This window comes from Podarcis pityusensis, assembly GCF_964106645.2.
Source record: "Podarcis pityusensis genome assembly, chromosome: 8".
In the NCBI taxonomy this organism is placed as follows: Eukaryota; Metazoa; Chordata; class Lepidosauria; order Squamata; family Lacertidae; genus Podarcis; species Podarcis pityusensis.
In genome coordinates this window covers 1,436,956-1,447,769 of record NC_138033.1, presented here as the reverse complement: position 1 = coordinate 1,447,769, position 10,814 = coordinate 1,436,956, and the positions used below count along the sequence as shown (strand labels likewise).

Genomic DNA, 10,814 nt, shown 5'->3' with positions numbered 1-10,814 from the left:
CTGTGGTTTTTGTGTAACCCTGAAAAAGAGGCTCAAGAGCTGAGATTCTGAGAGCTGTAGAATGAGGTGGTGGCAGTGGCGAAAATGGTCCAAACCCATGAAATGACCAGAGTAAAGGACAGACAAAATAATCTAATGTTTTCAGAAGACATAATTTAATTTGGGGGTGAGATTGGTATCTGTCACAAATGCATATCATATACAGCACACTTCATTCCTCTCTTCCTGTCCCATGCAGGCTTTTTTAAAAAACCACACACACACACACACCCAATATCTGCAGTGAAATAGGGTTGAATTCATCTCAGCGTTGTAGTCTGAAACATCTGAGGGGCACTAGGCTCGTGAAGGGTGTCCAGGATCCTTTTTAAAATTATTATTATCTTTCTGCCACAATGAGCAGCTCTGGAGTTATCCTTCACCTTTCAACCCAGCAGTTTTCTCCGCAGACGGTGACTCGCCCTCCCTGTTTTTCCTCCGGACTATGTGATTCAGGCCCCGCTGCAACTCAAACTGCCTTTTCAGAGAGAAGTCTAAATTGATGAGGAAGTTGGAAAAATACCTGGCCTGCCCCACCGTAAAATGGCTCTTCTGCAAGAAGGTTCGGAAAAGATCAGGGTCCGCATCGAGCTCCAAAAGTTTTCTGACATCGTTCTTAATCTTGTCCAGCTCCAAAGCATTGTCCTCATAAAACGGCAACAAGGCCTTGCTGTCTCTTTTGGATGCTTCGTCCTGCAGATCTCCTCCTCCACCTCTGCCATGGCCTTGCTTCAGCTGCGAGCCCCTGGCCCGGCTTTCAATGAGCTTTTCCTCCTGCTGCTCGTCTTCTGCACACTGCAAAATCCAGCTCAGGCGGCAAGGCCAAAAATGGGCAAGGATAACCCAATCGACCACCTCTTTGGTCGCCAACCTGTCATCTTCCCTACTGACATTCAGTCCGGATTGGGGCTTATATCCTAGGTCAAGCATGGACCTAATGGTCAGCACTGTGTTGACGACCCGGTTCATTTGGACAAAATTTCCTGGGACGTAGTCTTCAAAATTCTCATGGCTCAGGTCTTGGAAGATGTGCTGGACTTCCTCTGTGGCCAACGAGCCCGTGGCTTCTTTGACCCCTTTGCTGTTTTGCTTGTGAGCCCATGTTTCCGGATTAGTAGCACAATCCTGCCCCCGTTTCCTTTTACCGTTCAGAATCCCTGCGAGCATCCGCCTCTTGCCCTTGCAGCTCATCCGGGGCAGGGAGAAGGGGAGAGAGATGATTCGATTTAAGTACAAGTAGCCATTGCTGCAGGTGGTCTTCGACGACTGAATGCTGTCCACCAGGATTCCTGGGTCAGCGACCAAGATGGTGATATAAGGAGCGTCTTCTTCTGAAAGGAGGATTTTGATGGCGTCTAGGACGGCCACCACTTTGTCCGGAGTGCAGAGGTCTAAATTGATGATCTTCAGAACCACCCGGATCTCTCGGTCCTCCTCAAATGCCATGAATTGTAGGAAATGAGTGATTGTTTTCACCTCTTCCTTCACAAAGTACATGAAGCCCAGCTGGTCCTTGGCGTTCATTTTCGCCTGGAGTTTCTTTTTCAGAGTGAAGAAAATGTTTCTCGTGCAGCTCATAAAAGGCAGAGTGGATGCGCCCAGCACTGCTGTTGTTGTGTGTGCCACGCTTTTCCATAAACCGCCGCCCAATTTCAGCCTCGTCAGCATCGTGCTCAGAAACAATCCAAGGAACAGGCACAAGAGGCCAAACCAAAAGAGCTTGCTCCATCCTTTCAAAGCCCATTTCTTTTTCCGCATAACTGGCTCTTCCTTGAATTTCACACCAAAGGACCGAAAAGTGCTGAACAGGATCCTGTAATTGCCTTCGATTTCATCCAGCAGTGTTGTGACGATGCCGGCCCAGGTATGATCGCATCCTGCGTATTCCCAGGCGTTGAAGTTGATGAAAATATAGTGGATGCCTTCAGGCTTTGCTGAGCGCAGAAGGGGGTGCGCGAAGATGATGTGCCAGAGGAACAAAGGCAGGGAGTACGTGGTCCTTGCAGCTTCACTTCCGTTTTGTTTGCTTCGCCAGCGCATGTGATCTGCAACGGAGAGCATCACATTGGAAGATTCCAGACAGAATAAACGAAAGTCCTCCTTCACGCGGCACATAGTTAAACTATGGAACTCGCTGGACTAGATGGGCGTTGCTCTGATCCAGCAGACTCTGCTTAGGTTCTTATGAAATAATTTAATTTTTTAAAAAAAATTCCTTCCAGTAGCACCTTAGAGACCACCTAAGTTTGTTATTGGTATGAGCTTTCATGTGCATGCTATGGTATCTGAAGAAGTGTGCATGCACACGAAAGCTCATACCAATAACAAACTTAGCTGGTCTCTAAGGTGCTACAGGAAGGATTTTTTTTTTTTTTTAAATTAAATTTTCAAATTTTCTTTCGACTACGGCAGACCAACACAGCTACCTACCTGTAACTAGGTTCTTATGCCTTGTGCTCACACTAGTTCCCAATTCATCAGCATGCTGCTGCAGACCACGCTCTCGGGATACGAGGTCCGCCTGAACAGATCCTCCTCAACGAATCTTTTCTCTCCCAGCCCTACCTAGAGCTTCTGGGGATTGACCTCAGGGGCCTCCTGGTCTGACCCTGAGCTGCAGCCCTCCTGACACAGTCTGCATGCCTTTCCTTGCATCCCTGCAAGTACAGAGGACTAGACAATTCAGGAAAGATGTCTTGGATATCCCAGTGGGCACCCTCCTGTCTCAAGAGACATTGGAGTGCGCCTCCGGGGGTGAAGCAGCACTGAAATGACCTCCCAGGGCACAAACCCAGGCAGTGTGTCTGGAGGTCCTGGGCTGCCCAGACAACAAGACCCCGGAAGTCGGTGCCCGCGGCGAGAGGAAAAATGGTGCCGTGGGGGGAAAGCATGGAATCCCCATGCCGATCCACAGAACGACCGTGGGCCGGTTCCAGGAAGCTCCTGGGCCAGAACCAGCCCATGGGCCTTAGGCTGCCAAACTCTGGTTTAGGATCAGAGTTTTCCTTCTCCTAGATGGGCTACCTGTCAACCTGCCCCTCACTTCCCTCTACAGCACATGCAGAAACCCCCTTCTTGACCACTGGACCCACTCATTCAGGGGAAACCCCTAACTCATTGAGGGTTTGAGACCCATCAGCTGCTCTCGCCTGGCTGTGGCCAATGTCACCCGCTGACAGCTTCTCGGAGCCCCAGGTGAGAGCGGAGTGCAGGGTGGGGACCAAGTGGACAAACTACTCCAGAAGGAGTACGATGTACAGTATCCCCCACCAGAGGTGCTACCCCTCCCCTAACACCCCATGCACAACACACTGCTACCGTAATCTCCCATAACGGTTGGCCAGGTCGCATGGCAATGAGGACCCATTCTAGTGCTGCTCCCCAGTCCTGCCCAGACTGCATGGGGAAATGGATGCTCCACTGGCATCACAGAGTCCCTGCATCTCAGAGGGCAGCAGGGCCTCTGGCAGTCAGCAGGTCTTGCTTGGAAATCTACAGCAGCCTTTGCCAATCTGGTGCCCTCTGTGTGTTTTGGACTGCCTGGGGCTGATGGGAGTTTTAGTCCAAAAACATATGGAGGGCACTAGGTTGGGGAAAGCTGTCTTGGGCACTGGGACAGCCCAAATAATGATGATGATGATGATGATGATAATAATAATAATAATAATAATAATAATTTATTTATTCCCCGCCCATCTGGCTGTGTTTCCCCAGCCACTGTGGGTGGCTTCCAACAGAAGGTTAAAAATACATTAAAACATCAGTCATTAAAAACTTCCCTTCCCTCCCCTCTTTTTCTACCACTTTCCACTATAATAACACAACTAACAGCCTATCCCCCCTACCCTCAATTTTGAGGAAAATCTAACCTGACCCCTCCAATTTGAGCAGGACCAGTATTTAATCCAAGACGTCTTTCTACACTTCGAGATGAATAACCAAATGATTTACTATTTGAAATAAACACTGAGAACTTCTTGAACTATTTGAAATAAAACACTGAGAACTTTTTGAAATATCCACATCTTTCTTAGGATTGCAAAGGAAACTAGTAAAAATTAGAACCAAAGGTAACAGAAAACGGTGAAAGTTTGATATATTTCCCGTGAAATGGATTAGGCCGACAAGTGGCTGAAAAATAGAGACTGAGCTATTTTCTGGACGGTAAAAAGGAAATATTGTCTTTGACTTGTACCTTTTACTTTGTTCTTCTCTTCCTTCTATGTTGAAACAATTATACTAACATATTAACATAACCTAAATTTATGATAACAAAAGACTATTGGGAGAGCCAGTGAGATTGGATAATTCTGAACAAGTCACTGAAAAATCTCTCTTTTTTTGGGGGGGGGGGATGCAAAGTGTTGTAAGAATATGATATAAGATATAAGAACATATAAATAAAGGGGTTGAAATTGCAGAGAGGGTAGAAGAAAGATTGTGCGCCCCCTAGGGGGAGAGAGTAATAAGTAAAGTTAACTACTGAGAATTAAACCATAAAATGTTGGGGAAGAGCGGGAAAAAAGCAGGAGGGACACCAGGAGAGAGAAAGGCATCCCGACAGGAGGAAATTAGAGATTTAGACATTTTATGGTTAAAGATTAAAGAGGAATTTAAGCAAAATGAATTACACATGGAAAGTAAATTAGGAGAAATACAGGAACAGATAGATAAGAAAATAGAAAGTGCGGTAGGAGAACTCTCCAGAAAGGTACAAGATCTGACAACCAAGTCAAAAATAATTGAGGAAATCAATAAAAGAACCCAAAAAGATCTGAGAGACCAAAAGAAAGAAACAGAAAAATTAAAGGAAGAAGTAAAAGATTTAAATAAAATGCAAGATCAATTATGGGACAATTTAGCCATGACAGAAATGCGTCAGAAACAACTCAATTTAAAATTCCAAGGAGTTGTGGAAGAGGTAAACGAGGATATAAGAGGGAAAATGGTTAAAGAACTTGCAAAGTGGTTGGAAATAAAAGAAGAACAAGTTGCGTACATGATAGAAAGTGCGTTTAGAATAAGAGGGAAATCACAACGAATTAAATAAAAAAAAATCCCTGGTGACTGTTTAGTAATATTTAACTCATTGGAAATGAGGAACACTATACTAAGAACAAGCTACAGAAGAAAGTTAATGATTGGAGGCTGTCCAATTATTGTCTTTAAAGAAATTCCAATTAGGATTCTGCGCAAAAGGGAAGGATATAGACAATTAACAAATGTCCTAAAGAGAAATACAATACAGTATAAATGGGAATTCCCAGAAGGGATTTCCTTTTTCTACAAGAATAAAAAGTTTAAACTGATAGATACACAAGAAGCGGGAAAGTTTTTGAGAAGATACGAAAAAGACCTGGGTAAAGAAAAAGAAAGATCTGGAGGAGAAGAAAAAAACGTAGGAGAGGGGAGAGGGAGGGGAGAGAAGGAGGCCGAGGGAGCGGAGGGGGGTGAGGTAGAAGCAGAGGAAGAAGCGGAGGACGCGGGATCGGGAGAGGAAGAGGAGGAGGAAGAGGTGGAAACTATTGGAAACAGAGGCACCAGAATTTAAATCGGAAATTAGGATAAAGTGCAATTAGTCGAAATGACCCTTAAATTTCTGTCGTGGAATGTGAATGGTTTTAATGAAAAGTCCAAGAGAAATAAATTTGAGAAAATCATAAAGAAAAAAAATATTGATGTGATTTGTTGCCAGGAAACACATGTTGCCAAAAAACACAAACATATTTTAATAAATAAAAAGTTGGGAATAGAATTTATCAATTCAGACTCAAAGAAGAAAAGAGGGGTGGTAACTTATGTGAAAGAGAAATTGGAACCTAAACTAGTATGTAAGGATGAGGAAGGAAGAATCCTAGGAGTACAAATCAACTACCAGGGAGAAAAACTTAATGTGGTAACGGTCTATGCGCCAAATATAAACAAAATGGAGTTTTTCAAAAAATTGGAACAAGTTTTATTAGATCTAGAGAATCACAAATTGATCCTACTTGGAGATTTAAATGGAGTGCCAAAACCGGAATTAGATAGAAGCTCGAAAAGGAAGAACTTAAATCAAGGGAAACTTCCGAGATCGTTTATTGACCTTGAGGAAAACTTAGATTTAATAGATGTATGGAGATTCAAAAACCCCATGACCAAACAATTCACACATTTCTCAGAGCCGCATCAGAGCTGGAGTAGGTTGGATCAGATATGGATATCAAGAGAATTAACAATAAGAGTGTCGAAATGTGAGATACTACCCAGAACACTATCTGATCACAACCCAATAATATTACACTTAAACTGGAAGACCCAGGGTATCTACAGATGGAGAATGAATGATTATTTATTTGAAAAAGAAGAAGTGATTGATAAGGCTAAAATTACTTTAAAAGACTATTTTGATTTAAATATTAATAAGGAGACTAACATGGATATAGTTTGGGATGCCAGCAAGGCAGTGTCAAGAGGTTTTTTGATACAACAAAATAGTCAAAGAAGAAAGGCAAGAGAACAAAAAAAGGAAGAGCTAATCACTCAATTGAGAGAATGTGAAAAGAATTTGATAGACAAGCCGAGCGATGAAGGGAACAAGCAACTGTATAAGATGATACAAGCACAATATTCAACATTAATAAATCAAGAGGTAGAATGGGGAATTAAGTTAATGAAACAAAAAATTTTTGAATCTGCAAATAAAACTGGAAAGTTCCTGGCGTGGCAGTTGAGAAAAAGAAGAAAACAAAATCTTATTAATAAAATAAAAGTAGAAGAACAAATCTTGGAAGACCCTAATGAAATAAAAAAGAGCTTCCTTAAATTCTATGAAAACCTATATAAAAGAGAAGAAGAAGATGAAATAGAAATGGGAAAATATCTAGAAGAAAATAGAATCAACAGTATATCGGAAGAGGAAAGAAATTTATTAAATAAACCCATAAAAACAGAGGAAATTCAAGAGGCGATAAAGAGGATGAAACTGGGGAAAGCCCCAGGCCCAGATGGATTGTCAGCCAAGTATTATAAAGTCCTAGAAGAACTTATTACACCAGTGCTATGTGAAGTAATGAATGAGATTTTAAGAGAAGGAAGAACACCAGCGTCATGGAAAGAGGCATACATTACGCTGATACCGAAACCTGACTTGGATAGGCTAAATATTAAGAATTACAGACCGATTTCACTATTGAATAATGATTATAAGATCTATGCAGATATAATGGCGACTCGACTTAAAAAATGCCTAGTTAATCTTATCCATACCGACCAGGCTGGTTTTTTACCCAATAGGCAAATAAAAGACAACATAAGACATACAATAAATATCATTGAGTACTTAGAATGCAAAAACGAAATCCCTGCAGCTTTACTGTTTATTGATGCCGAAAAGGCATTCGATAACGTATCCTGGCGTTTTCTTATAAAATGTTTGGAAATGACAGGGATAGAGGGCACATTCCTGGAGGGAATAAAAGCAATTTACTCACAACAAAGTGCTAAATTAATTATTAATAATAACTTAACAGAACCCTTTGAAATCTCGAAGGGTACTAGGCAGGGGTGCCCTCTGTCACCTCTTCTGTTTATTATGATGTTAGAGATAATTACAAATAAGATAAGAAAAACTTCAGAGATACGCGGAATAAAAATAGGAGTGAAAGAATACAAATTGAAAGCTTATGCTGACGACCTTATGTTGTCTTTGGAGGATCCAGAAGAGAGTGTCAGTAAGGTGTTAGATCTGTTAGAAGAATTCGGAAAACTATCCAGTTTTAAATTAGACAGAACAAAAACTAAAATGTTGATTAAAAATGTAGAAGAGAAGGTAAAAAACCACTTTGAATCTCAGACTGGAATTAAAGTAACCAAAAAAGTAAAATACCTTGGAATCTGGTTAACGACAAAGAACATTAATTTGATGGAAGATAATTATACAACCGCATGGAAAGAAATAAGGAAGGACTTAGATACCTGGAATAGAATAAAGCTATCCTGGTCGGGGAGAATGGCAGCAATAAAAATGAGTCTATTACCGAAACTGCTATTCTTATTTCAGAATATACCAATAATCAGGGGAACATCAATATTCAAGGACTGGCAGAAAATACTTTCTAAATTCATCTGGCAAGGAAAAAGGCCGAGAATTAGATTCAAATTACTCACAGACCAAAGAGATAGAGGAGGATTCGCAGTCCCAAATTTAAAGTTGTATTATGAAGCCTCATGCCTCTGTTGGGTCAAGGATTGGATTATTATAAAAAATAAAGATCTGCTAGATTTAGAAGGATTTGATTTAAGATTCGGTTGGCACGCTTACCTATGGCGTAATAAGGGAAAGATCCATAAAGGATTTTCTAACCATATCTTCAGAGGGCCATTACTGGAGGTGTGGGAAAGAAATAAAAAATTATTGGAACAGAATACCCCTTGGTGGCTTTCGCCAATTGATATCCTGACAATAAAAAAAACAAATATCGAAGGAGAAAGATGGACCTATGAAGATTTATTAATAAAAACAGAGACCGGTTGGAGGATTAGGCCATATGAAGAAATAAAGAACAAATCGACAGGTTGGATCCAATCCAAATCAACTCTATCTGGACCAAGGATAAAAAAAATAGGATAAGTGAGAAAAAAATCTAGATTCCAGATTGAAATATTAGAAAGTAAAGCAAAACTCCTATCGAAAATGTATAGCCTGTTGCTCGAATGGGACACCAAAGATGAAGAAGTAAAGGAGGTAATGGTGAGATGGGCAATGGACTTTGGGTATAACATAGAGTTTGATAAATGGCAGGCACTATGGAATAAAGGTATGAGATTCTCGGCATGTACAACACTCAGGGAAAATATGTACAAAATGATGTACAGGTGGTACGTAACGCCCGTAAAACTGGAAAAAATATATAAAACTGGTGATAAATTATGCTGGAAGTGCAAGATTAAGGAGGGTGATTTTTATCATATGTGGTGGTTGTGCGAGCCTATTAGAAAATTTTGGGAATCTATTTACAATGAACTAAAAAAAATCTTTAAATATACCTTTATAAAAAGACCCGAAGCCTTTTTGCTGGGGATAATTGGAGAGGAAATCAAAAAGGAAGATCAAACACTCTTTCAGTACGCGACAGTGGCCGCCAGAACTCTAATAGCGCAGAATTGGAAGACACCAAGAATCCCAACCATAAATGAATGGCAATCGAAACTACTCGACTATCTAGAATTGGCAAAAATGACACAGAAAATAAGAAATCAAAAAGACACAAAGTTTAATAAAGATTGGAATAAATTCATGGCATACATGGAAACAGAGGTAAAAAAAAACTAAAAAACACAGTAGGTGTGATATAACACTTGTGATGTAAAGAAATTTTTTTTGAGGAAAAGAAACTGCAGATAGAAAAATTTTATAACACATTCCGAAACCGAGATGAAGGGAAGTCAGTCAGTGTTGTGTGTTATGTAGTTAATGTAGTTAATTTGTTGTTGTCTTATGTCAGGAGTATATATATATATATTTTATATATATATATATATATATATATATATATATATATATTCTTTATTTAGTTTTTTTTGGTGTGAATGTGTTGTGTTTGTCTTTTTTGTTTGTATGGTGTTATAAAATAAATAAATAAATAAACAACAAAAAAAAGGAAACTGATGGAAAAAAAACAAAACAAACTTCCCTAAACAGGGCTGCCTTCAGATGTCTTCTAAACGTCAGATAGTTGTTTATTTCTTTGGCATCTGTTGGGAGGGCGTTCCACAGGATGGGTGTCACTACCAACAAGGCCCTCTGTCTGGGTCCCTGTAACTTCGCTTCTCGCAGCAAGGGAACTGCCAGAAGGCCCTCAGAGCTGGACCTCAGTGTCCAGGCAGAAAGATGGAGGTGGAGACACTCCTTCAGGTATACTGGACCAAGGCCATTTAGGGCTTTCAAGGTCAGCACCAACACTCTGAATTGTGCTTGGAAACGTACTGGGAGCCAGTGTAGGTCTTTCAAGACTGGTGTTATGTGGTCTCGGCAGCTGCTCCCAGTCACCAGTCTAGCTGCCACATTCTGGATTAATTGTAGTTTCTGGGTTACCTTCAAAGGTAGCCCCACACAGAGCGCATGCAGTAATCCAAGCCGGAGATAACTAGAGCATGCACCACTCTGGTGAGACAGGTGGAGCTGGTAGACAGTGAACGACTCTCTCGCTGTTGTATAATTAAATACGCTCTGAACTCTCTCTTTCATCTGTGATGACTCATGTTTGAGGGATGGTGGTCCTTACCTTCAATTTCACACAATAGCCTTTTCTTGCCTCTCCCACCGCACCACCCACCAGATGTTCCAGCTGCTGCCTCGCACCCCCTTCATCGCCTCCTAGGAGACCCTCCCTCTTGGCCACAAGTCGGGGCAGCAGAGCACACGTGTTGCCTGCCAGGTTCAATCCTGCGCATCTCCAGATAGGGCTGGCAAAAGGTGTCTGTCCGAAACCCGAGAGAGCCACCCAGCTGGTCTTTGAAGGCGATGTTGAGCCAGATGGACCAACAGGTCTGGACTCAGTGCGAGGCAACGGACAACCTCCTGAATTCTTACCTATGTGGCTGTCCACGTAACTTCTGAAGTACAGGAACCAAACAGGGAGTGGCAGTTGGAGCAGCAGAGATGACCATTGATGCTTCCTAGAATGTCCCTTTTCTCCAGCTTATATCAGGGTCAACGGAGGAATGAGTGGCGGGTCAGCTAAGAGCATGCAGGCATGTGTGTGTGTGTTGGGGGTTGACTGAAGGGCAGAGTG

At 41.6% G+C, this 10,814-nt stretch overlaps 1 protein-coding gene across 1 annotated transcript; it reads right to left on the bottom strand.

Annotated features, from left to right (window-relative positions):
• Window positions 1-144: 144 nt before the first annotated feature.
• Window positions 145-10,335, bottom strand: LOC308484196 (NTPase KAP family P-loop domain-containing protein 1-like). Its single transcript, XM_081018929.1, has 2 exons — window positions 10,305-10,335; window positions 145-2,084 (listed from the first exon to the last, which is right to left on the bottom strand). The coding sequence occupies exon 2, from the start codon at window positions 2,077-2,079 to the stop codon at window positions 412-414; it is 1,668 nt and encodes a 555-aa protein (XP_080875055.1). The 5' UTR covers window positions 2,080-2,084; window positions 10,305-10,335; the 3' UTR covers window positions 145-411.
• Between the last annotated feature and the right edge of the window lie 479 nt (window positions 10,336-10,814).